Source organism: Lontra canadensis, unplaced genomic scaffold, assembly GCF_010015895.1.
Source record: "Lontra canadensis isolate GAN:19392208 unplaced genomic scaffold, GSC_riverotter_1.0 scaffold14, whole genome shotgun sequence".
NCBI lineage: Eukaryota > Metazoa > Chordata > Mammalia > Carnivora > Mustelidae > Lontra > Lontra canadensis.
This window is the reverse complement of record NW_022631008.1, coordinates 14,717,903-14,745,346: the sequence shown is the minus strand read 5'-3', so window position 1 is coordinate 14,745,346 and position 27,444 is coordinate 14,717,903. Positions and strand designations below refer to the sequence as shown.

The 27,444-nt window shown below is 39.1% G+C and overlaps 1 protein-coding gene across 9 annotated transcripts in view; it reads right to left on the bottom strand.

Moving 5' to 3' along the window:
- The window catches only part of KLHL32 (kelch like family member 32), a 246,296-nt gene that overhangs the window by 33,692 nt on the left and 185,160 nt on the right, over nucleotides 1-27,444 (bottom strand). For 7 of the 9 annotated variants that reach the window (XM_032858162.1, XM_032858163.1, XM_032858165.1 and 4 more), the window contains 3 exons: nucleotides 11,543-11,601; nucleotides 8,125-8,317; nucleotides 6,280-6,374 (listed from right to left, as the gene is read on the bottom strand). In XM_032858162.1, coding sequence (XP_032714053.1) covers nucleotides 6,280-6,374; nucleotides 8,125-8,317; nucleotides 11,543-11,601 — 347 coding nt within the window. Of the gene's footprint in view, nucleotides 1-6,279; nucleotides 6,375-8,124; nucleotides 8,318-11,542; nucleotides 11,602-27,444 lie in introns of those variants that run through there. The other 2 variants (XM_032858167.1, XM_032858170.1) reach the window with 2 other exon arrangements.

The following is a 27,444-nucleotide window of genomic DNA, read 5'->3' as shown; positions in this document are numbered from 1 at the left end:
TTTGCAGATGACATGATACCATACATAGAAAACTCTAAAGTCTCTACCAAAAAACTATTAAAACCGATCAATGAATTCAGTAGGGTCACAAAATACAAAATTAATACACAAAAATTTTTTGCATTTCTAGACACCAATAATAAAGTTGCAGAACAGAAATTAAGCAGACAATTCCATTAACAATTAAACAAAAAGGAATAAAATATCTAGAAATAAACTTAACCAGAAAGATACAAGAACTGTACTCTGAAAACTGTAAAACACTAATAAAGAAGAATGACGGTAACATAAACAAATGGAAAGATACACCATGTTAATGGCTTGGAAGAATTGAGATCATTAAAATGTCTATATTGCCCAAAGCAATCTATAGATTCAATGCAGTCCTATCAAAAAACCAACAGCATTATTCACAGAAGTAGACCAAGAATACTAAAATTTGTATGGAAGTCCACAGAAGACCTCTAATAGCAAAAGCAATTTTACAAAAGAAGAACAAAACTGGAAGTATCACAGTCCTAAATTTCAAGATATACTATAAAGCTACAGAGACTAAGAATCTATACACAGAAAACTATAAAGTACTCATGAAAGAAATTGAGGAAGACACAAAGAAATGGAAAAATGTTCCATGCTCCTGGATTGGAAGAATAAATATTGTGAAAATGTCTATGCTACCTAAAGCAATCTACACATTTAATGCAATTCCTATCAAAGTACCATCCATTTTTTTCAAAGAAATGGAACAAATAATCCTAAAATTTATATGGAACCAGAAAAGACCTCGAATAGCCAAAGGAATATTAAAAAAGAAAGCCAAAGTTGTTGGCATCACAATTCTGGACTTCAAGCTCTATTACAAAGCTGTCATCATCAAGACAGCATGGTACTGGCACAAAAACAGACACATAGATCAATGGAACAGAATAGAGAGCCCAGAAATAGACCCTCAACTCTATGGTCAACTAATCTTCGACAAAGCAGGAAAGAATGTCCAATGGAAAAAAGACAGCCTCTTCAACAAATGGTGTTGGGAAAATTGGACAGCCACATGCAGAAAAATGAAATTGGATCATTTCCTTACACCCCACACGAAAATAGACTCAAAATGGATGAAGGACCTCAATGTGAGAAAGGAATCCATCAAAATCCTTGAGGAGAACACAGGCAGCAACCTCTTCGACCTCAGCCGCAGCAACATCTTCCTAGGAACATCGCCAAAGGCAAGGGAAGCAAGGGCAAAAATGAACTATTGGGATTTTATCAAGATCAAAAGCTTTTGCACAGCAGAGGAAACAGTAAACAAAACCAAAAGACAACTGACAGAATGGGAGAAGATATTTGCAAACAACATATCAGATAAAGGGCTAGTGTCCAAAATCTATAAAGAACTTAGCAAACTCAACACCCAAAGAACAAATAATCCAATCAAGAAATGGGCAGAAGACATGAACAGACATTTCTGCAAAGAAGACATCCAGATGGCCAACAGACACATGAAAAAGTGCTCCATATCACTCAGCATCAGAGAAATACAAATCAAAACCACAATGAGATATCACCTCACACCAGTCAGAATGGCTAAAATTAACAAGTCAGGAAATGACAGATGCTGGCGAGGATGCGGAGAAAGGGGAACCCTCCTACACTGTTGGTGGGAATGCAAGCTGGTGCAACCACTCTGGAAAACAGCATGGAGGTTCCTCAAAATGTTGAAAATAGAACTACCCTATGACCCAGCAATTGCACTGCTGGGTATTTACCCTAAAGATACAAACATAGTGATCCAAAGGGGCACATGCACCTGAATGTTTATAGCAGCAATGTCTACAATAGCCAAACTATGGAAAGAACCTAGATGTCCGTCGTCAGACGAATGGATAAAGAAGATGTGGTATATATACACAATGGAATACTATGCAGCCATCAAAATAAATGAAATCTTGCCATTTGCGACGACGTGGATGGAACTAGAGGGTATCAGGCTTAGCAAAATAAGCCAATCGGAGAAAGACATCTATCATATGATCTCCCTGATATGAGGGAGAGGAGATGCAACATGGGGGGGGGTTAAGGGGGTAGGAGAAGAGTAAATGGAACAAGATGGGATTGGGAGGGAGACAAACCATAAGTGACTCTTAATCTCACAAAACAAACTGAGGGTTGATGGGGGAGGGTGGTTGGGAGGGGGGGGTGGGGTTATGGACATTGGGGAGGGTATGTGCTCTGGTGAGTGCTGTGAAGTGTGTAAACCTGGCGATTCACAGACCTGCACCCCTGGGGATAAAAATATATGTTTATAAAAAATAAAATTAAAAAAAAAAAAGCTACAGTAGTCAAAACAGTAGGTAGTGGCACATGTATCATTGCAAAAGGATAGAAAATCCAGAAATAAACTCATACTCACAAGGTCAATTAATCTATGACAAAGGAGACAAGAACATACAATGCAGAAAAGACAGTCTCTTTAATAAATGGTGTTGGGAAAACTGGACAGCTACATGCAAAAGAATGAATCTGGGCCACATACCTCACACACAAAAAAATAAATTCAAAATTCACTAAAGACCTAAATGTGTGACCTGAAACCATAAACTCCTAAAAGAAAACATAGGCAGAACAATACATTACATGTTAATTTAAAAAAAAGAAAAAGAAAAAGAAAACATAAGCAGTAATCTCTTTAGACACTGGCCTTAACAACATTTTTTTTTTTAAGATATGTTTTCTCAGGCAAGGGAAACAAAAGCAAAAATAAACTATTATGACTACACCAAAATAAAGAGCTTTTGCACAGTGAAGGAAACCATCAACAAAATGGAAATGCAACCCAGTGAATGGAAAAAGATATTTGCAAATTAGATATCTGGTAGGACTTAATATGCAAAATATGTAAAGTACTTACACAACTCAACATCAAAAAACAGCAAAAAATTTGATTAAAAAAATGAGTGGGTCAGCAAATATCATCCTCAATGGGAAAAAGCTTGCAGCCTTCCCTTTGAGATCAGGATGCCCACTCTCACCACTCTTGTTCAACATAGTATTAGAAGTCCTAGCAACGGCAATCAGACAACGAAGAGAAGTAAAAGGTATCCAAACTGGCAATGAAGAAGTCAAACTCTCTCTCTTCGCAGATGACATGATTCTTTATATGTAAAACCCAAAAGACTCCACCCCCAAACTACTAGAACTCATACAGCAATTCAGTAACGTGGCAGGATACAAAGTCAACGTACAGAAATCAGTGGCTTTCTTATACACTAACAATGAAAATACAGAAAGGGAAACTAGAGAATTGATTCCATTTACTAGAACACCAAGAACCATAAGATACCTGGGAATAAACCTAACCAAAGAGGTAAAGGATCTGTACTCGAGGAACTACAGAACACTCATGAAAGAAACTGAAGAAGACACAAAAAGATGGAAGACCATTCCATGCTCTTGGATCAGAAGAATAAACATTGTTAAAATGTCTATACTGCCTAGAGGAATCTATACTTTTAATGCCATTCCGATCAAAATTCCACCGGTATTTTTCAAAGAGCTGGAGCAAATAATCCTAAAATTTTTATGGAATCAGAAGAGACCCCGAATTGCTAAGGAAATGTTGAAAAACAAAAATAAAACTGGGGGCATCACGTTACCTGATTTCAAGCTCTACTACAAAGCCATGATCACCAAGACAGCATGGTACTGGCATAAAAACAGACACATAGACCAGTGGAACAGAGTAGAGAGCCCAGATATGGACCCTCAACTCTATGGTCAATTAATCTACGACAAAACAGGAAAAAATATACAGTGGAAAAAAGACAGTCTCTTCAATAAATGGTGCTGGGAAAACTGCACAGCTATATGCAGAAGAATGAAACTTGACTATTCTCTTGTACCGTACACAAAGATAAACTCAAAATGGATAAAAGATCTCAATGTGAGACAGGAATCCATCAGAATCCTAGAGAAGAACATAGGCAGTAACCTCTTCGATATCAGCCACAGCAACTTCTTTCAAGATATGTCTCCAAAGGCAAAGGAAACAAAAGCGAAGATGAAGTTTTGAGACTTCATCAAGATCAAAAGCTTCTGCAGAGCAAAGGAAACAGTCAAAAAGCAAAGAGGCAACCCACGGAATGGGAGAAGATATTTGCAAATGACAGTACAGACAAAAGGTTGATATCCAGTATCTATAAAGAACTCCTGAAACTCAACACACACAAAACTGATAATCATATAAAAAAATGGGCAGAAGATATGAAGACACTTCTCCAATGAAGACATACAAATGGCTATCAGACACATGAAAAAATGTTCATCATCACTAGCCATCAGGGAAATTCAAATTAAAACCACACTGAGATACCACCTTATACCAGTTAGAATGGACAAAATTAGCAAGACAGGAAACAACATGTGTTGGAGAGGATGTGGAGAAAGGGGAACCCTCTTACACTGTTGGTGGGAATGCAAGTTGGTGCAGCCACTTTGGAGAACAGTGTGGAGATTCCTCAAGAAATTAAAAATAGAGCTTCCCTATGACCCTGACATTGCACTACTGGGTATTTAACCCAAAGATACAGATGCAACATATATAACATTTTTTGTATACCTTGAATTAATAATACAATATTAAATGTTAATAATATCTCAATAAACTGAAAAAAACCCCTCTCTATCTTATTCAATCCAGAATTCACATCCATTAGGGCCAGCTTGTTTATTATGTTGTTCATACTTAGGCTATCCATTCATACTTAGGCTATCCTTGCAGATTTAGATCTAGTTAAGAGAAGTATATTAAATAACCAGACAAACCTCTGGCAAGAGAAATCAAGAGAAGAAAAAAATAATCAATATTACGAAAATAATAGGGGATATAACTAAGTGGTAACAAAACAACTATATGGTAGCAATTTTTTTTTTTTTAGATTTTATTTATTTATTTGACAGAGAGAGAGAGTGCATAATCACGGGGAAAAAGAGAAGCAGGCTCCCTACAGAGCAGGGGAGCCCGATGTGGGACTTGATCCCAGGACCCTGGAATCATCATCTGAGCCAAAGGCCATCGCTTAACCAACTGAACCACCCAGGCGCCCTATGCCAACAATTTTGAAAACTGGGACAACATGGAAAAGTTTCTTGAGAATATATATATACCTTATGAGATGTGACTGAAGAAAAAATTAAAATCTTGAATAGTCCTGTGACTATTAAAGATAATGAAGCAGTGGTTAAAAAAATCTTCCCCTAAAGGTGAGGTTAGATAATAATGGTAATTTTAAGGATAGATTTTTCTGGAGATCAAGAGATAAATCAGGCCTAATATATGTCAACACGTTATCAGAGAGCCTGTAAAACAGAGGAACAACTATGGTAACAATTGTAAAAAATAAAATAATAAGACCTTGAATACGTGTATCAACAAAAGCTATCACTGTTCTGAAAAGCTCAGGGGCACCCTGCCTCACCTATGCTCCTCACAGGCTGCTGTGCCAGGGCTGTTGTCTGGGGGCACAGGCTCTCTCCATCAGACTAAACATAAACCCCTACTGCTCCCAATTTCTGCCAGGAAGGAAGAACACCTTCATAGGTGGGATTTACTGGAATGAACAAATTGTGGTACAGAAAATAAAGCAACTGTGTGGGAAGGAGGCGTTTGTAAAGTTTTGGGAGCGTGATAGTACGACTGCTAAAACTTTCTAGATTTTTTTAAATTTTTTTTTTGTTTATGAGAAAAAGAAAGTTATCCCACTTTCCCCATTTCCAGGATGGTATCATATATATTTTATTTTTTATTTTTATTTTATTTATTTATTCATTAATCATATAGATTTTTTTAAAAAGATTTTATTTATTTATTTGACAGACAGAGATCACAAGTAGGCAGAGAGGCAGGCAGCGAGAGAGAGAGAAAGAGAGAGAGAGAGGAAAGCAGGCTCCCCGCTGAGCAGAGAGCCCAATGCGGGGCTCGATCCCAGGACCCTAGGATCATGACCTGAGCTGAAGGCAGAGGCTTTAACCCACTGAGCCATCCAGGCGCCCCATAATCATATAGATTTTCAAAGCTCACCCCCATCTTTATTTTCACTAGGACTCCATCATTTCTTAGGTGTCATTTTTAGGAAGCAGGATGAAGTTTAGTGTCTAAACTCGCTGCACAAAGGGAATTCAAGCCTTTTCCTACGTGTACACAGCTCTTCCTTCAGTAGCAGCACTGCAAAAAGTGACCTCACTGAACTGCTTGAACAAACTTCAAAAGGAACTTCAACCACTCACCTGGATACAAGCCAGAGGCTCATTTGTCCAAATCGAATATCCACCAACTAAATATATTCTTTCATTATGGACAGCAACTCCAGATTCATTTTGGCCTAAAGTAAAGAGAATTGAATAAAAAGAAAAAAATAAATCCATTTCCTTGCATGTCTTAATTAACCCTTTTGCCACTGAAGGATACAAGTTCCCCCTGTGGCACAGTTGTATGCTCCACAGGATTTCTGTGGCAACTAATCACCGCCTCCCAGTACTCAGAGGGAAGAATTAACCACTCGTTCACAGAGAATGAATCTGTGTCAGGTCAGAACCAAGCCAAAACACTTATTCTCCAGCCAAGTGGGTAAATACAGCATTAAATAGAGCAATAATAAGCAATAACAAAATAAGAGTTCTAGGCTCCATTTTATGCCAATTACCTACAGCCGGTGGAAACAAGGTATATTTTCAAAATGCAAAACACCTCCATAAATGCTTTTAAAGCAAGCGCTTACATTTGTAAAGTAACAGCAGCAACCCCAAGAAGTCAATAAAGCCGCCAGGCCCCGAGTGTCCCCCAAATGAAGGCAAATGACAGAAAAGATTGATAAAGTTACTAGCCTCCCTTTCTTTACATACACAACCATTTTAAGACTATATTAAAGTTCCCGATCTGGGGCCAGCCCGGGTAGTCTCTAGATACTGACACGTCAGAATAATGAGAGCTTTCTCCCCCATTTAAAAAAAGAAGACAGAATAACTCACTACCACCTATTCTTTCCTGGAGGCCATCTGAGAGTAAGAGAGTCTCTTTTTATTGATGGGCTGACACCGGATTGACTGTGGTAATAAATAAGCCGGATCCTACAGCGGACAGAATCGCAGATCCAGGGACGGAGGGACTAAGGTGCCACTACAGAAACTTGGAGAGGGTTAAGTACTTGTAGGTGGGCCTTAAAGATCATTTTCACAGGGGCGCCTGGGTGGCTCAGTGGGTTAAAGATCATTTTCACAAAAACAGGAGCTCCGCACAAAGCATCTAACCCCTTCACACTGGGTCCGCGTTTGCTGTTGCCTCACCAGCAGCAGCTGTGAGGGGTGGAGTGCCCCACTCAGCATATGAAGATGTCCTCAGGGGCCAGTCCAGCCCACCATGTTGAGTGTGTGAATTTCCTATTTGGTAGAGCAGCCTAGAAGGGAAGGGACCTGGTCACCTGTGCATGTTTACAACGTACGCTGACAAGGGAGAGAAAGTTTTCAACTCCATAAAGAAACGTTATGGGTACATTGTTCACTGCTTTCCTTTTATTCCCTTTTGGGATCAGGAGCGTCCATACCTAGTGTTGCCCTGGGTAATGCTTGAACTGCTATGTGGCCAGAAACACCACCAAACCCCTATGCACAGAACTGCTCTAAGATTTAGTTGCTAGGAGAATACAGCCAGAAATCGTACCTGACAGTAACAAACAACGAAGACCAGATGCCTGACCTCAAAATAAATAAAAGAGGACTAGAAGTGAAAAGAAAAATGTTGCTTCTGTAAAGTTATTAATTCCCCCGTTCCTCCTAATCACCTCAAAGTTCCTACGTGCATATTTATTGACAAGAAAGGACTTGATAGACCTCTCTCAGCCAAGTGAGAAGATACACGAAGGTAACAGAGACCCTGAGAAACTAGCTCAGCCACTTGACTGAGTCACATTTTGTAAGATAAATAATGTCAAGAGACAAGTCTTTCCGGTTAATGAACACAAGTGGTTCTGCCATCATGCACTGAAGATAGGGAGGCACTGAAGATGTGTAAGAAAACAAGAGTGGCAATTTCTTGAATCTCTGCCTTTCCTGATTTACTTAGTCAAAGGTACTTGCCAGTCAACAGGTTGAAATTACAACGCGTCCACTGGTCAGCGTCTATGTCGTAAGAATCTATATGCCGCACAAGGATCCGGTCGTTATTGTAGTCCAAGTCATTGCCTCCAAGAACATAAAGCTTTCTTTGAACAGCAGCCATGGAATGGTAGACCCTTCTCTGCAGCATAGGGCTGCGGCTTATCCATTTATTCTGAGGAAAAAAAAAAAGAAAGAAAGAAAGAAAGAAAGAAATTCAGGTGGACTCTGTTAACAGCAGACCTCCGAAGCAGAAAACAGCAGTGCCTCGTTAGGAGCTGGGACTCTGCTTTGTCTATTCCATTCTACTGGAATGTTGTTTACATATTTTGAAAGGAACAGGCTTCTGGCCTGAAAACAATTACAGAAGAACCATATTTCCAGCTGTATTTTGCAACGTACAAAGGCATTTCCTCTTATTTGGGTTGCATTTTATAGGGTATTTGCATTTTATAAGGGGAGCACATGAGAATATAGAAATTTTCATGATGGTTCCCTCACCCTATTGAGAAAACTTATTCATGCAAATTGCTTGAGTGAAAGCCCATGGCTAGGTGTAATGATTTAAGAAAACAGGCTCTGGATCCAGAATGCCTGAGTTTATAACCTTTCTGTGACCTTGAGCGAAGTACTTAACCTCTATGTGCCTCTTTCCTCATCTGTAAAGTGGGGAGAGTCATACTGTACCTGACAAGCTTGTTGTGATGATTAAATTAGTTAACACAAAACATTTAGAAGAGTGCCACATAATGTCCAATAAACACACACTTTAAAAAATTATTGTGACAGTAATCACTGGTTACCCAAGGCCTCTACATAAGCTAGGGCTAGGGTGATTCTGCTATTCTTTCCAAAATTAACCTCCCAAGATCAATAGAAGAGCAAAGATCTGGTGTCACAACAAAGTCTCATGCTGCCTAGTCCCTTTTTTTTTTTTTAAGATTTTATTTATTTATTTGACAGACAGAGATCACAGGCAGGCAGAGAGGCAGGCAGAGAGAGAGGGGGAAGCAGGCTCCCTGCTGAGCAGAGAGCCCTATGTGGGGCTCAATCCCAGGACCCTGAGATCATGACCTGAGCTGAAGGCAGAGGCTTAACCCACTGAGCCACCCAGGTGCTGCTGCCTAGTCCCTTTTAACATATTTATAATCATATTGTCTACCAAACTGGGAAAAGTTATTTCTAGGCATACGTTTGTTTTGGCAGAAGGCCAAATTTTAAACAACTTCAGGAATGGTGAAACCTTCACTGTTTTGTTGTAGGTCACTCACTAATGAGAAAGACAATGCTCAACTCCTCTTCAATATGGCTTCTTTCAAAAATCTAATTTAAAATGCAAAATTAGATGAAAATCAAATACGACCTTAATTTTAAGCCGTAACTAAGCAATGGACAGGCAAGTAAATCCAACCATTTCCTTTGTACATAAACACTAACCTACAGGAGGAACCCAGATTCCTTTTTGCCAAGAAAAATTTGGATTTCGATAGAAAGAACATATGATGTTTTTAATACATAGAGTTTCACCAGTTCACAAAGCTGTAAAAGAATAAGAAACTATTCACTAAAGGTCCATTCACTGAAGGCCTATCTCCTAGCTCATTTCTAATTTCTCTTTTGAAGATAGACTTAAAAAAAGAGTGGTTTGTACAGTTTGAAAGGCTTGCATTTATCTGCTCCCCCTTTTTACACGTGTCATAAGAATCTCTTTCCAATCAAAAGTCTTCTTTAATAAGATAGCCACACCTTTCTTTCAGATATTCTGTGAAGAAATATCTTTGATACATTTCACATGAGTGGATTTAACTCCAAACTCTGATGGTGCTTTCTAGGAGGCAACCCATTCTGGTATTAGGAATCAACGTTTGCATTAGCAGTCCGGTCCCCTGCCACAGGACTGTGGACGCCATCTGGTTTGCAAAGCCTGCCTGCATCCCCTGATTATATCTTTAGCTTCCTTCACTGCCGTGCCTGCCAGGTGAGCCTCCAAGCACTGCAAAGGCAAAGAAACAGAGAGGCCTGGTGGGGTCACTCCTAATAAGCTAGCATGTGAATACTAATCAGTAGTGGGGAAGCAGAGGTCACCCCAGCCTGCCTGTTGGCAGGTAGCGATGTGCTCTGTGGCAGATGGCAGGCATTATCGACTCTCCACAAAGACCTAGAAGAGAAATAAGCACCAGGGCTGAATGATAGAGTTATTGAGATTCTGAGCAAGATGCAAGCAGATGTGATGTTTGCCAGTACCCACCGTAAACAGTATGCCAGCAGAATTTTTAAAAAGAGCATGTGTGTACAAACATGAAACAGAACTCATTTGAGAAATGTTAACACCTTCTTCCTCTTTAACCACGTGTGCACCGAACTCAAGCAACTGCAAATTAATGATCCCTCTTGAGACACCTGGCCCATGGACATGTGGTCTCTGAAATCTACAGCTTCTAATGACATCAGGAAACACACTTGCAAAGAGAGAAACACCTTCGTTAAATTCAGAATCAAATTAGGTTGAAATAAAAAGACACCAGATCGACTGAGGTCATCAGGACACACATTTCGTGGCGGATCCTGACCCAGGCTGCCAAAGCCAACCCGTTGTTTCATGTTCCATTATCTCCAGCTGATGAATATTAAATTCGCAGATCAAATCATTTTGGAAAACTGTCATAATCACAAAAAATATTTACATTACCAAAATCATAGAAACGGTGAAGTCCTGAAAACATGTGCCAAGGCCACAGACATTTTGGTAGAAGGAAAAGAGAATAAAAATTGTTCTTCTCTGGGGGACAAAAAACTCATTGAGTGTGGATGGCAAGTGGGCAGAACAAGGCACAGACACCATCAGAATGCTTCCAGCTCAGGTACTAGCTATCAGATGAGAAACACCCTCACACTTTCCAGATACTTCTACTTCAGACTTGTCCTTGACACCCCTCAAAGGCATTCCGCCTACACTGAGTTAAATAAAAGTTACTATTTTATTTGGGAGTAATGAAACAATAAGCATGTTCCCCTCTTGGAATGAGATGCCTTCTGGAAGGACATACAACAGGTCAATCAAAATCCTTTCTTTGGATCCCTCTGAATATGAATAACCACTTGAGATAATGGAAATAAGGGGCATTTAACTCATCCGCCTATCGCCCCTTTTTTCTACATTGTGCAAAACTCTGAAAGAGTTAAGCATCGTGTATCGCATAAAACCAAAGGAGCAGAAATTTTGTGAGGGGGGGAAAAAAAAAGCAACCAAAAGGCAGTTTATCCAGATGCTTCCTTTTCTCTACGCAAGTTGAAGATGCATGCGTATGTACAGACTTGGCATTTCAACTACTAATTACTGTGGAAATCTTCTAAAATTCATTTTAATTAAGGTAATGAGTTTTTATTATATGATTCTTACCTGGTTAGGTTCATACACCATTAGTCTGTTCTGATACTGGGCTGTGTTAGTTACCCCACCTGTAATGTATTAACATGGGTTAGAGCTTTTATGAATACGAAATAAGATATTCCAACATAAGAATGAGATACAATTAAAGGAAAATCAGCTACTGCTGAGGATCTGTTTGTCTACCCTCGTGGTGAGCCCATGACATAATTAAGAAGCTTATTTTTGAAGCAGTTTCATGTTCAAGAAACATTTCAGAAGCAATCCCGTGGAGAGTAAGCAACAAGTATGCTGAGATTACCAAGAGGCCCCAGTTCTGGCAAGCTGCTCTGCATGGCCAGAATGAGGGGCAAAGAATGGCAGCGAGTGGGAATGAACATCACACATAGACAAATCTCCACACAATTTATGCCCACGACAGAATTATACAGGAAATTCCTGTCCTTAGCTAAACTGGCAATTTTTACAGCTCTAACCTTCTGTACGCCAACACAGTGATATCTTGATATCTCTTCGGAGCAACCAGATCTAAGAAAAGACATGACTTATCAAAAGAAATCTAGAGCCAGAGCTGTCCAAAAGAATATAACAAGAGCCCCCAATGTGAGTCACATATGCAATTTTAAATTTTCCAGTAGCCACATGAAACACTAAAAAGAAACAGTGAAAGGAAACTCAATATAGATTTTATTTAACTCAACATAGCCCAAATATTATCATTTCTATGTGAAGTTAATAGAAAAATTCTGGAGATATTTTATATTCTTTTTTTCATATGGTCTTCAAAATCCAATGTCTGTTTGACACAGCCCATCTCAATCCAGATTAGCCACATTTCAAGTGCTTGATAAGCCACGTGAGACAAAGGGTGACCATATCCGAGAGCACTGCATGTAGTCCGTGTCATCAACTCTTCCAAAGCCTCCTGACAATTGCTTACATCCAAAGTCTCAAGACCTTCTGCTTAATCAAGAACCACTAAAAAATCATTACATTTCTAACAAAGTTTTCCTATCTGTCCTCATACTTAGTTTCACGTTTGTGGTGTACACTGAGCCCTGTAAAACCCAGAAATTACTGATCTCCTTTAATTTTTACCATCAAATGGGAGAACTAAAAAACACATAAAAAAAGCCCTACAAGAAAATAACACTAGGAGATAGTAAATGTTAGGTAATAAAATAAACAAGAATACGAGAGCAAACCTACTGCCCCCCGCCAAAATCTCTTAAGAAATAGTACCTAATGCTCATTTAAAATGAGTAACATTTATTGGTCCACATATACAATGCTCGTTTAAAATGAGTAATATTTATTGGTCCATATATACAATGGAGTATTATGCCTCCATCAGAAAGGATGAATACTCAACTTTTCTATCAACATGGACGCGACTGGAAGAGATTATGCTGAGTGAAATAAGTCAAGCAGAGAGAGTCAATTATCATATGGTTTCACTTACTTGTGGAGCATAAGGAATAACATGGAGGACATTAGGAGAAGGAAAGGAAAAGTGAATTGGGGGAAATCAGAGGGGGAGATGAAATAGGAGAGACTGTGGACTCAGAGAAATAAACTGAGGGTTTGGGGGTGAGGGGAGGTAAGTCTGGTGGTGGGTATTAAGGAGGGCACGTATTGCATGGAGCACTGGGGGTGATGCATGAACAATGAATCTTGGAACACTGAAAAAATGAAATTAAATTTAAAAAATAAAAATAAATAAAATGAGTAACATTTTAGTAAGTATCACAAAGAAGCAGCCAATTTTACAATGAAGATCTAAAACTGAGTCAGACCAAAGGTGTTTCCTGTTGAAATTGTTTGAATTCAAAAAGTATGTACTGTTACAATAATGACCAAAACAGCTGTAACGGTTTTCTCAGTTTGACTAAACTTTAGATAGCCCTCTCTTTGTCTTCTTGGCCCCTGACATCCCTTTTCCTGCACTTACTTTAGAAAAATCTGTAAATTCTTTCTCTGCCTCCTTGAGACAGAAATCATTTAAGAAGCTTGATGCAAGTTTTCCAACCTGGGAATGACTTCCTCAAAGCCCCAGGAACCATCCCATTGAAACGTAATCATCATGGAAGATAATCTCTCTGTCTCCCAGTCTCTCTGGAGGAGGGCAGGAGCCTCACTTTGCTGGGCGCCAATCAGCAAATACACATGGTCTGAACACAGAGGAAAACAGTTACAAAATCAGGGGAAACTGAATATGCTCAATACATCACACTGATCAACCTTTACCCCAAAACTCCTTCAGTACTTTTCTCGCTGAGAAAAGCTCAGTGTTTGAAAACCCTCCTGCCTCTTCTTCAGCAGAGTTCATTTCAGACTGCATTCTGGTCTCCCTCCCTATTGCAATAGTCTTGAACAAAGTCTTCCTTATCTGCTTAACTTTGTCCCGTATAATTTTTGCTTTGACAGTTCCAGTACTTTGGATCGGTCACCATCATCAACTCCGGTGGCCAGGAATCACGTCAACAAGAATCCAGAGGATTTGTACACAGTCCTTAACTGAGGCGAATAATCAATCAATATCAATGGCTACATAAAGGGAAGGGACCCTGTCCAGGCCAATCATTACTCTCTCGTGCAATCACAATAAGGAGATTATTTCTTTCATATAATTGACTATGGCTTTTATTAACTGGAGGGCTTTCTTTTTTTTTTAATATTCTCTCTGAAGCCTGCAACTACTTTTAAGATCAATGAAAGCTTTATCTTCAGAGTAAATCCACAAAGAGCAGAGAGACATGAGCTTCCTGCCCTCCAAAGAAAGTCTTCTCTGCATTTCCTATTGAATGTCTCATTTTAAAATAAAATAAAAGGAAAAGAAAATACACTTAAGCAAGCTGAGGTTGAAATGCCTACATAGAGTCAAAATGTATGTCAAATAAACAGAGGTATGTTTGCTTTTTCCTCCCAACCTTCCTTTTCTTTTATCTGATTAAAAATTGAATGTCCAATCATTCTTTCTCAGCATAACTACACAAGAATAATCAAATATATTGAGACCACACAAGTCTTTAGGGTAAAATGATTGCCAAGTGCTTTTGATCTGGGCCATAAGCACCAGATGAATGTCCAGCTTGCCTATAATCATTTCTCCAAATGAGAGGGAGCAGAAGGTGAATCTCCCACCCATTGCTTCAAAACTTTGACAGTTTCTCTCCTTGTTTTAGAAAGATGGGACAGAATTAATATCTACTGCAGTAAACTATCTGTTTATAACACTATTTGAAAATATTTACACCACTATATGTATCAGACTCTGCCCATTATAGATTAAATGTACAACCAATGGATTCAGATATAGCTATTACATCCTCTCTCCTAGGCAGGGCATACAATTTATCTTCATGCTCTTCAGAATTATTATTTGCTCTCTTCTACAGATGCATTCATAATAGTTTCCTCCCCCCCTCCCAAATCTGCAGGCAGTAATTAGATTTCTTACCCTTACATACAAATTTTCATTCGCATGACAATGTTTAGAAATGAGATACTAGGTTACTAGGTGGAAGGAAAAATAAAAATCCGAGTTAGTTATTTGGTTGATTACTTCTGGAATGTTAAACCACAGGAGGTGCCTAAAAAACCTAGCACTGTAACTTTTACCAAGTCAAGACTGCAAGGGAAAACCTTTGAAATTGCTTCTATTGCTTTCCCCCTTTGAAATAATTTACAAACGATCATATAAATAAAAACCTTTTGTTCTCAGCACAAAAAAAATAAATTTTAAAGAAAGCATCCAAGTTTGCGGCCCACATTCCTTCCGCAGTGTTATTTGCCAAGTTTTATCATTACATTCTCTTCACATAACACTCTTCACTTTTAGATTAATCTGCGGAAATGAGATGCTAAGGATTTGCATACAGATTTGACTATACAAAAATAGATATGGAATTAATAACAGTCTCTATATGTTTTAATTTCTCCTAGACTGGAGTACCCTTGCCTGCAGCAGTATTCCTGGCTTTGAAAGTCATCAAGCTGATTTGCCTGCTCTGGGTTATGATGCCACATGCTGCTATACTGTCCCCTGCAATCAGAGCGCTTGCAAAGATAGAGTCTATGCCTCCCTCGATCGAGGACATTTTACAGATTGGCAGTTTTGATCTCCCTCCCCCACCCCAGGGGGGGATAATCTGCATCTTAACAGCTTTCTATAGATACATTTGTCATTAAGTATGCCATCTCCTATCAGCATCCATTTTTAAAGCCAAGTTTTCCAGAACTTTGAAGTGCCACGGTAGAAGTTAAGACTTTTCAGCCAAAATTGAAAATGAACAACCCTGTCTTATACTTTCCCCGCCCCCCGTCTTATACTTTTGAACTGTGACTTTAAGATATGCTGCAGGTTCCCCCAAAGTCAAATAAGTCTTTAAAAACTGCCAGAAGGAATGAAAAGTTACCACCATGCTACCAGCAATGAGAAATGCGTTCCATCATCGAGACGAGAGCAAAGCATTTTTCTTAAGCTTCCTTGTTCAGCTTTTCACAAAACGTGGTGACAAATGGTTGACTGCATATGGGAGAAAGGATGACAGGTGACTGCCAAGCAAGTGACTTCTGTCTCCACTACTGGAGTTCACTGACTCCCAAACTCACTGTGCTCAAAAGCAACGACTGGTCAAGGCTGACAAGGTCTACATAATAGTGTTTAGGAAAACAGCTCTCAATCTACATTGTTCAGGGTAGGTCAAGTCTGGTGGCTCTGCAATTTTTTTTTTTTTTTTTGAGGACAGAAAATACATCTGTTGAAGGACCATCCTATACTACACTCTTCAGTGGAAGCCTGTGTACGTAATACCGCACTAGGGCCCTTACAAGGACGGAGCGGGATGCAAAGAACCAAACGTGTCCATGCTCTCCGGGAAAACACTCTGGAACTCTGCCAGCCAATTCAGGATTGTGGAAAACCACCTCAAGTTCTCAGCTCTCCTGGAAGCCTGCCGTGGTCAGCTGTACACTAGGCTAGGGGGTGAGCTTCAGGACAGGCTGTGGCATCACCCCACACAGGCTCCTTTATGACTCTCATCTCACAGGAGCACTTAACACAGGCCAGCTGAGGCTCCTCATACGCAAACTGGAGATGACGACATCTCTCTCACAGGTTTTGGAAAACCCGGAGTGCTGATCATTGCAAGTGACCCACAGAAGAAGTTTACTACAGTGCTGTAGTAATTTATTTATGGAGACTTCTTATCATTGCCATAAAAAGTACAAATGAGCATGTATGAAATATTTTTAAAAATAACAAATATAATGAAGTATAGAATTTTGAATTAATTAATGAATTTTGTAGTCTGAAATAGATTTATTTTTCTCTAGTAACTAGAATGACCAGCTGGTTTATAAGGTATCGAAGACTTTTTTCTTTAATAGTTTAAAGCTTCTCCTCCATAAGTATGCTTTAATTCTCAAAAAGCAAAAACTTCACACCAATTATATAATTATCAAAAGAATGACTGGCATTAGGTGTGAGTTCACATTAGTCATTTTTTTAAATAAAGCCAAACTTGTGACTAATCCTTAAAAAAAGGGACACCATAAATAAATAAATTTTATAAATAAAATTTACAATAAAATTTACAATAAAAAACTTTTATTATCTATTTTTACACATTAGACTGTCCATATTTTTAGTGTTTATAACACTACATAAACCATCAAAGCCAAGAATGTATCTACTGAATTAGCATCTTGAATAGGAGCATACTTAATCCATGCATTAAATTAAAACTACTACCCATATTATTTCTGTCACACTTGAGGAACCCACACAAATAGATGGGTAATTAATAGACTCAAAATCCATAAAGAAATTCTCAAATTTACAAAATACCTACAAATAAAGGATGATGCACTTGAAAATATAAATTTGTAAATTACATTTATGTCACCTAGAGTGAACAGATGCAAACTCGTGATGCAAACATGTAAAGAATGGGCCATGTGTTATTTAAAATAGGTGCAACAACAAATGAAGACAAAATCCACCACAATGCAAATGGCATCTGCCCTTTAAAACTCAAAAAAATTCTCTCTCCCATTCCTCATTCTACGGAAAGATGAAATCCTGCCTCCAAAGATTTCTGCAGGTTCCAAGCAATGTTAAGTTCTCAAGGTCACCTCTACCTGTCTCTAGTGTCCTGGTTTGCTATGTTCTTGTTGGATCTTTTCTCTTCCTCCTGCCATCAACCAAATTCTTCAGCAATTGCCCACTTCTGTGATATAGCTTTAACCTTCTCTCCTCTTGGGAACAAAGGAAAATGACCTATGTCCCATACTCTTAGGTAAAGCAATTCAGATCCCAACTTATTCTACCTCTTTTTCGATCCATCTGGTCAGACACAAACAATCACCTAAACAAAGGCTGTTCTCTCCACAAAAAGGAAGACATTACGTGGCTCAACTCTGTGCCCTGAGAAAAGTGGTCAGTTAAACAATTAGAGAAAATCAAATGATCGTGGATCTAAACAAGTCTCTAGGTACAATTATCTACGATTATCCTTAAGTGTATCTTTGACTTTCAGTCATGTCATTTGGGAATTCTTTTTACAGTGTTAAACAGCTGTTTTTGAGACATTCGTTGGAGTGATAAACAACTATATTGTACGGTTTTGTGGGGAAAGCATGGTTTTCAAAAACCAGAGACACAGAGATCAAATTCCAACTCTGTCAAATGCCAGCTATGGGATCTATGAACATCATTTAACACCTTTACACCTCATCTTGTGAGCAGAAATGTGAGGGCAAACAAAGTGCTACTTCTTCAGAGTAAAGGGAAGTCCGTTTAGGGTGAAACCTTTGTTGATTATTTTGGAAAATATAGATGATCTTATTGCTTTCTTCAAACCATTTAGCTCTTTCATGTTTGATTTTTATTTATTTATTCACTCAGTCACTTGGCTCTTCTAAAAGCATTATAGAAGGGGTCATTTCTGTTTGGCTTCATCTCAGGACACTACTGTATTGGTTTTGTTTTAATCTTTTTTCAGATGGAAAATAGTAAAGGCTGGGGCCAACATAAAAAGAAGGGAGGAAAAAGTAACCACTGAAGACAGCTGGTTGTGAGAATTTAAAGCAATAATGAAGATTTCATTCTTATGAGGTACACCAGGTCACTAAGAACTAAGTGGACCTGCCAGGTTTTCAAGCTCCAAACCTCTAGCAGGCAGGCGGCTTCTTCACACGGTAACTGCCTCCAGGGTCAACAAACAGACACTCTCTCGTGGACTTTCTTGAGGAACACACTTTGTTCTCCCTCTCCCTGCTTTAAGCCCTTGACATTCACCTAACCCAACAAGCTAAACCCCTTCTCCTAGGGTCCTTTGGATTATTCACACCCTAAAAACCTTCCATCTTGACTGAATCCAAGGACCTGAACTCTCCAATTCTTTGGAGAGTACCACAAAAAAAAAAAAAAAAAAAAAAAGACAAATTTACAAACTAGGCCACCACAGTTTTGCTGTTTCCAACCTTAGTATGAGCTCTGACACTTAATTTTTAAAAACATGTCGGTTCTCTCTGCTTTCTCTCAGAGGCTTCTTTCTTCCCCCAGGCCACCTCCCTCAGACTGTCTCCCTAGTCCTGACATAGCACAACCTCAATAGACAACTCTGTCTCTCACTTGATTCCATGGACAAGGAACCTCGTCAGGTCCCTGACCCTCATCTGGGAGCTTACCTAAGTCCACATCTAGCATCGTCTCCTGCCCTCCAGGCTTAGCACTTGATGGATCCCCCTTCTCCTGTCCAAGACTAAACTCCTCTCCAAATACCTCTTGCCTGTTTGAGACCCTATGCCTATTGTCATTATGGTATCTCATGGACTTAGCTCCATTCCTGGTACCTAGGAGGATGCTTTCAGCTTTTACTAACCAAAGAATGCCCCAAACCCTTCACCTTCAGTTTTGTTCTCTTCTTTTCCTTATCTACCAATTTGCTTAATGAACTTGTATTCTTTTAAAAAAAGTTCCCTCTTTTAACACTGGGCTGGCTTTCCTCCTTTAGCTACTCTCTCTTCTCTCAGCCAAACTTCCACCTTTTTCTTTCCTTCCTACTCTCCTTTTTTCCTTTCTAAATCCAAAATGTTATTTGTTAATTTACAATGAAAAAATATGGTTGTGAGATGGGCTGAAATATGTGTGTTCCTAGAAACAGCACATCCCTTCCCAGTAGGCAAAGCATAATAATCAGAATGTCTGGTAAGCTCGGATTCAGGAAGATAAGTTTAGATGGTATCTTGGTATTTCTGGCCTATACGTGCACTTTCTACTTCCTCACTTTTCTTTCACACCCTAAACCACTACATTCTTGCTTTTACTTTCTTCTACTCCCCTATAGCTACTTTCACTGAAGCTACCAATGGGTTCCTGATCGAAAGTTGCAGAGAAAATAAATATTCTGTACCTTAAGGTCCCAGCAGTATTGGACACCTCTCACCATGCCCTTTCCTTTTCACTTTTGATTTCCTTTAACACTCCTCCTCTAACCTTGACCATCCCAGGTTCTCATGCCCCAGAACCCTCCTCTTCACCCTCCTTGCTAATAGTTCCTCCCAACCTTCTGCGTTGGCCCCTTTCCAGCCCACCTCTTGACCATCTGACTCTTCCCGCTCTTCGCTGCCTCATCTCCTCTCATCTGACTTGCTGCGAGACCCTCCTTGCTGATATTTGCTCTGAAAAAAAAAAAAGAAAGAAAGAAAGAAAAGAAGAAAAGGTCTTGTCTCTGAGTCTGAGGGCCATGGGTTTTGAGGAAGTTCTAACCAGTGAGGGGTGGCTAAGAAGGAAGGATATAGCTGAGGTGGGGGCAAAGGGGCGGGGTGGAAGGACGTTCCTATCGAGCAGACAGGGCTTGGGGAGCTGAGTAGATCTCACATCAAGCCCTCCTGTCAACTGGCCTCTTCCCACAGGGTTCAGCTGCCCAGGCACAGGCACAGACAAAATAGACCATGGGGTTTGTCCAAGAGTGAGTGCTTCCTAGAGGGCAGGAGAATTATGGAAATGACTGGACCATGAAGCCCACTCCTGAGGACAAGGAGGGTTTAATGAGGACATGGGAAGCAGCCAGTGGACCTAAGGCCAAGTTAGGATGTGCTATGAACCTCTGTGAAACCCACATGAAGTACTCCTTGCTTTGCACTATGGTCTCTGGGGAAGACTTTGACCGTCACATGTATTACACTGGATACTGTAATCATCTGTTGAAGAGTCTGTTCCCTCTACTACACTGTGAGTCCCAGTTCAGGATGTGTGTCTTACTCTTCTTTGTCACTCCACACTAGCCTGGAAGAGGACTAAGGAAGGTTAGGAAACTTGCTCATCACCTCCCAGGTGGTGAGAAGTGGATCAAGTTTCACATGCTCTGTGACCTCAGGGTACCACAAGCCAGTCTTCACTGCACCCTGTTATTTATCAATGTTTTGTATGTAATTTTTTAGATGCAAGTAAAATAATATTCACCAAGATAGAGGAAAGCTAAAACTATGGCATTTACAAAATGTTTATGAAATTTTGCATTGTTCTAATTTTAATGAATACTGGAAAAGCCAAAGTCCCTCTAGTAGGTTTGAATAAATTAAAATCATTTAAAATGGAGCAATGCAAGCTTCATATAAATTTAACCAAGATGAAAATAAACATATCTTCGAGGGAGTTAAAGAAGCTTTAACAAATGTTCTTTCATTAATGAACTATCTGAAAAGTTTTTTGATTGTCAGCTCCTAGAGGGTAGGAAGTGTGTTTGCTGAATTAATCTTATTTATCTATGAACCAGCACAAGACTTAGTAAGGAAGTAGCATTCACCAAGAGAATCAAGAAAGCACTAAATACTGCTTTTGAATAAATATAGTATCATTTGTCTTATTTCTATACTTTTAAAAGCACTAATTTTTTGGTTCAGATTCCCATTATCTTGGCGACATTTGACAAAAATGAGAAGGTAAGTTGTTCTGCAAGATGAGTTCAGGATTAATTTTCACTCGCAAAAAGAGATAGTTTTTTTTAGTAGTTCACAAACAATATCTCACAATGGAGAGCATACCTTTTAAAGCACAACTGCAGAATATTTAATGCTTCTTTTGCTTCAGTATTGTGAATTTCAAGTAGAAATGATGTGGAGCATTTGTGAATTGGGTCACAGTGTCAAATGCTACAGGATCCTGTAAAATCTGACTATCTCTAACATCTTAAATTAAATGCTAATGGGCATATCCATACAGCCTGATTTTCTGAATTCATCTCGCTTGTCTCATTTTAAAAACCATGGACAGGTTTCAAGGTGTCCTGACCCCAAAATGGACAGAGAAAAGGGAGGGAGTATGCAGAGGCAGTGAACATGCCAGAAATATTGAACCTCTAAAGAAACATCCATTTTGTGTTTTATGGAACAGAAATAAGATCCTAAAATCCACATTCTAAAATCCTTACTTCCTTCACCTCAGGCAAAGCTTTCAAACTACCAGAAGTATGCTGCAAACCAATCCCCCATCAGTTAAATTGGAAATACTTGATTATTTGGTAAAGGATAAGGAATAGCCTCAACTATTTTTATTTGCAAAAACAAAGCTGGGTAATGCTTCTAAATCAGTGATAGGGTGACATATACCTGCCTTGTTTTTTTAAGGGGGCCATTAGCAAATCTAGTACCCCTCCCTATCCATGGTTAGATTCACAATTGATTTATTATAAGCTGGTCCTGAGGAAAGAGGCAGACGACAGAAGGTATTAGAAATGTCACTGGTGATTTCCTTTTCTTTCCAATTAAAATTATTGTACTGTACACAGGGAAGTGAGTTTTTCATCTCAAGTACACAGTAGGGAGAAACAAACCTGAGAAAATTGTGATTGTTTTCATTAAGTATGGTTAACACAGGAAGCATATATTAGTGCAGAGGAAGAACAAAGAAAATGTATTTCCTTTCACAGTGGGGGAAAAACAAAGTGATAGAGCAATAAGATCTATAATAAGTTGATACATTTAATAACATGGAAAAGGAAACATACAGACCCATATTGAAAGAGAAATCAGCTTGATATCAGGATGATAGATCTGGCCAGTCTAGGATGAGCTTCTGTGGTTTTCTAAGGTCTCACCAAAGAAGAGGTAAAGTAGTTATATCTTTAAGAATATGTAAGGAAACTGCAGCATTTTTTAAGAGCTAGTTTTATAATCAAGAAAATAGGAAAGATTTATTAAAATATTTGTGAGAAAGTCACACTAAATTTAGGAATGCATTAATAACATATGAAAACTAAATGAATCAATGGAAGGAATGTAAGGTGGAAGAAAATATGAATTACATTGATTTCATTAATCCATCATTGTTTTGTTGTCCAAGTCAAGCACAGATCTATTCCTTCTATTAGCCAAGGCTTATTTATACCCAAGTTTGAAATTTCTTCAGCAAAGCCTACAAGACATAGTCCTGGTGGCTATTTTCTTTGTATTTTCTGTAATATTGAAATATATACTTCAAGATAAATGAAGTTTTTATCTAAATATAGCTATATATACTAATGTTCACACTTATATCTAATGTTTATTTGGTATATAAGACCAGCAATTTATTGGAGCCATCTCATTTATCCTCTTCCTTAATCCAATTCTTAACTTCATTCATTAATTATGGAGCACTTAAATCCTGACATGAGCTACATTTCTTCAATGAAAATCAATGAATTGCCAATAATTGAGGCATTATCCCAAGAAGCCAAGACTATAGTTGTCTCCTTGGTTATTGAGGACAGCAGAAGGAAAAATGGACAGAATACAAATGAATTTAATTTAAATGCAAGGGAGAATTTTGTTAGACCAGATGTTAAACAACTAGAGAAGATTATTGAAGAAAGCTGAGAAGTCTTCAAGATTTACTTAAAGGTGATTGCTTCTCCTACTTATATCAATGGATAAATCATCCAGGCAGAAAATCAATAAGGGAACTACGTCTTCCAATGACACATTAGGCCAGATGGACTTAATAGATATATACAAAACATTCCAATTCAAAACAGCAGAATATAAATTCTTCTCAAGTGCACATGGAACATTCTCTAAGAGGGAGAATGTCTTGTTTTGTTTTATTTTGTTAGGCAACAAAACAAGTCTGGATAAACTTAAAAAGATTAAAACCATATCAAGCACCTTTCTGATCATAAAGATACAAAACTAGATATCAATTAGAAGAAGAAAAAAATGGAAAAAACTAACATGTGAAGGCAAACAACATGTTATTAAATGAACAAAAAAATGGGCCAATGAAGAAATAAAAGAGAAAATGAAATAATACACAGAGACTAATGAAAATGAAAACACAATGGTTGAAAATCTTTGGGATACAGCAAAAGCAGATCTAAGAGGGAAGTTCACAGTGATACAGGCATACTCAAGTAACAAAAAAATTTCAAAGAAACAACCTAACCTTACACCTAAAAGAACTATAAAAATAAAAACAAACAAAGCCCAAGGTCAGTAGAAAGAAGAAGACAATAAAGCTCAGAAAGAAAGTAACTGAAACAGTGAATTAAAAAAAAAAAACAAAAACCGAAAGGATCAGTGGAACCAAGAGATGGTTCTAAAAAATAAACAAAACTGATAAACCCTTAGAATGATGACTCATCAAGAAGAGGACTCAAATAAATAAAATCAGAAATAAAGATGGAGAAGTAACAACAAACATCTCCAAAATACAAAAAATTGCAAAAAACAATTATGAAAAATTTTAAGATTGTATATATTTGAGAACAAGAGAGCGTGAACAGTGGGTGTGACAGGGTTTAGCTAAAGAAAGAGGGAAAGAATCCCAAACAGACTCTCTACTGAGTGTGGAGCCTAACACAGAGCTCAATCTCAAAACCCTGAGATCATGACCTGAGCCAAAACCAGGAGCTGGAAGCTTAAACAACTGAGCCACCCAGGCGCTCCCATCTACAGGCCAATATCCCTGATGAACATGGATGCAACATTTCTCAACAAAAAATGAGCAAATTAAAATCTAAGAATACATTGGGATCATTCATCATTATCAAGTGGGATTTATTCCTGGGGTGTAAAGACAGTTCAATATCCACAAATCAATCAACATGACACATCACATTAACAGAACAAAAAATAAGAACTGTATGGTCAGGACTTCTGAAGAAGATGGCAGAGTAGGAGGAACCTAAGCTCAGCTTGTCTTGAAGATAAAACTAGATAACAACCACCTCAGCATAAATAACACAAATATGACCCAAAAATAAAAGAACAGACTCTCCACAGCTAAATGTAGATGAGAGGCTACATCAAAGAGGTAGGAAGGGCAGAGATGTAGTCAAGAGCTAAACGGATCTATGGGACTGTCAGTGGAAGGGAGGGACTGCTCAGCCCACAGAGGAGAAAGAAAAGACTCTCATGACAGGAAGCCTACACAGGGAAGATGAATCCCATAACATTTGGTTCTGAAAAGCAGAGGGGACAAAATTCACAAGGTCTTAAAACCAGAAGGATTTAAAACCTGGAACTTTAAAAAATCAGCAGGCTTGTGGGCTGGAAGGGTGAGAGGAAACTAATTCCGCACCTTTAAAGAGAGCACAGTAAACAGTCCCACATAGATACAGCAACGAAGCAGCAATTTGGAAAACACCTGGTGCATACAGGAGGCAATTTGTTTGTTAATCTCAGAGTGCATGCTGGAGGGATAGGGATTATTGGGAGACTTTTCCAGGAGGAAAATAGCTGGTGGGCACCATTTCCCTCCCTCACCCTAGTCTAGATACAGGGACACCAGCTGGGACCAGCACAGTGCCAACACTCTCCACCTAACTTGCTAAAGCCACCCATCCATGTTGTCCTGCAGACACACTCACCAGCCAGGCCTCAGCTCCAGATTCCCTCCAACAGCAGAACCACACAAACCTTGCTAACACCACTTGACCTGCCCCAAATTCTTCTCTGGGTCTACCTCCTCCATCTCAGCCTGCTCACTGGAGGCAACTGCAAGTCTCCTCCCACCAACACACACCTTGCTGGCACCATGCACCACATCCCCACAGTCTCCTACGGTTCAGTGATACTACATCTCTAGCAAATACCTGGTCTGACTCAACATAATCCAAGGTGGCCCCACACTGGCTCACTAACAATGCAAGGACCAAACCCTGACCACAACAGGCAAAGAGAGCCATTGCAGATGACTGGACAAAAGGCAAATTCAGCTGAACCACAACAGCAGAGCACGCACTACACACATTCAAGACACCCCTAAAGTGCCAGGTTCTGGTGAACAGGGGACATTGCACTGTAGAGCACTACAGGACCTGTTCTTCATAAGGCCACTACTTTAAAGAACAGCAGATGTAGCTGACTTTCCTAACACATAGAAACAGACACACAGAGTTACACAATATGAGGAAACAGAAGAATATGTACAAAATAAAGAACAGGACAAAATCAGAGCAAAAGACATAAACAAAACAGAGATGAGTAATATGCCTGAGAGAATTTAAAGTAATGGTGATAAAGACACTCACTCGACTAGAGAAAAAAGAGGAGCTCAGGGAGACCCTTGACAAAGAGATAGAAAACACTAAAAAGAGCACATCAGAGATAAAGGACTTGATAATGAAATTAAATGTATACTAGGTGGAATAAATACACTAGAGGAAGCAGAAGAACAGATCAGTGACCTAAAGGACTGAGTAATGGAAAGCAATCAAGCTGAACAGGAAAGGAAAAAAATAATAAAAAATGAAAATAGACTTAGGGAACGAAGACATTATTAAGCATAATAACTTTTAAATTTTAGGGATCCTAAGAGAAAAGGGAGAAAAAGGGGCAGAGAATTTATTTGAAGAAATAATAGCTGAAAACTTCCCAAATTTGGGGTTGAAACAGAAATTCAGATCTAGGAGCCACAGAGAGCCCCCAACAAACTCAACCTAAGGAAGTACATACCAAGACACATATTAATTAAAATGGTAAAAAGTAGTGAATAGCAGAGAATTTGAAAAGCAGCAAGAGAAAAGAAAACAGTTACATACAAGGAAAACCCAATGGTCTATCCCCGATTTTTCAGGACAAACTTTACATGTCAGAAGGGAGTGGCATGATATATTCAGAGTGCTAATGGGGAAAAAAAAACCCTAAAGGCAAGAATATTCTATCCAGCAACTCTATCATTCAGAACAGAAGGAGAGATAAAGAGTTTCCCAGACAAACAAAAGTTAAGGGAACCCACGACTACTAAACCAGCCCTCCAGAAATGTTAAAGAGGACTTTGCAGTGTGGGGGGAAGGAAAGAGTATAAGTAGGAGTAAGAAAAGCAGGAAACACCAAAGTAGTAAAATTAAGTACAACTATAAAAATCAGTTGGGGGAGGGGGTGCCTGGGTGGCTTATCCGTTAAGCCTTTGACCTCTGGTTTCAGCTCAGATCATGATCTCAGGGTCCTGGAATCAAGTCCCACATCAGGATCCCCAATCAGTAGGGAATCTACTTGTCTCCCTTTTCCACTGCCCCTCCCCCTCATGTGAATGTAATCTCTCTCAAATAAGTAAATAAATCTTTAATAAAAGTCAGTCAAGGTGGAGCACCTGGGTGGCACAGTTGGTTAAGTGTCTGACTCTTGGTTTTGGCTCAGGTCTGATCTTAGGATCCTGAGATCAAGCTCCAGCCATGTCCGGGTCCCCACTTAATGTGGAGTCTGCTTCACATTCTCTCTCTGTCTGCCCCTCCTGCTCATTCTCTCTGTTTCTCTCTCTAAAACAAATAAATAAATCTTTAAAAATAATCAGTTGAGGGGCACCTGGGTGGCTCAGTGGGTTAAAGCCTCTGCCTTCGTTCGGCTCGGGTCATGGTCTCAGGGTCCTGGGATCAAGCCCCACATCGGGCTCTCTGCTCAGCAGGGAGCCTGCTTTCCTTCCTCTC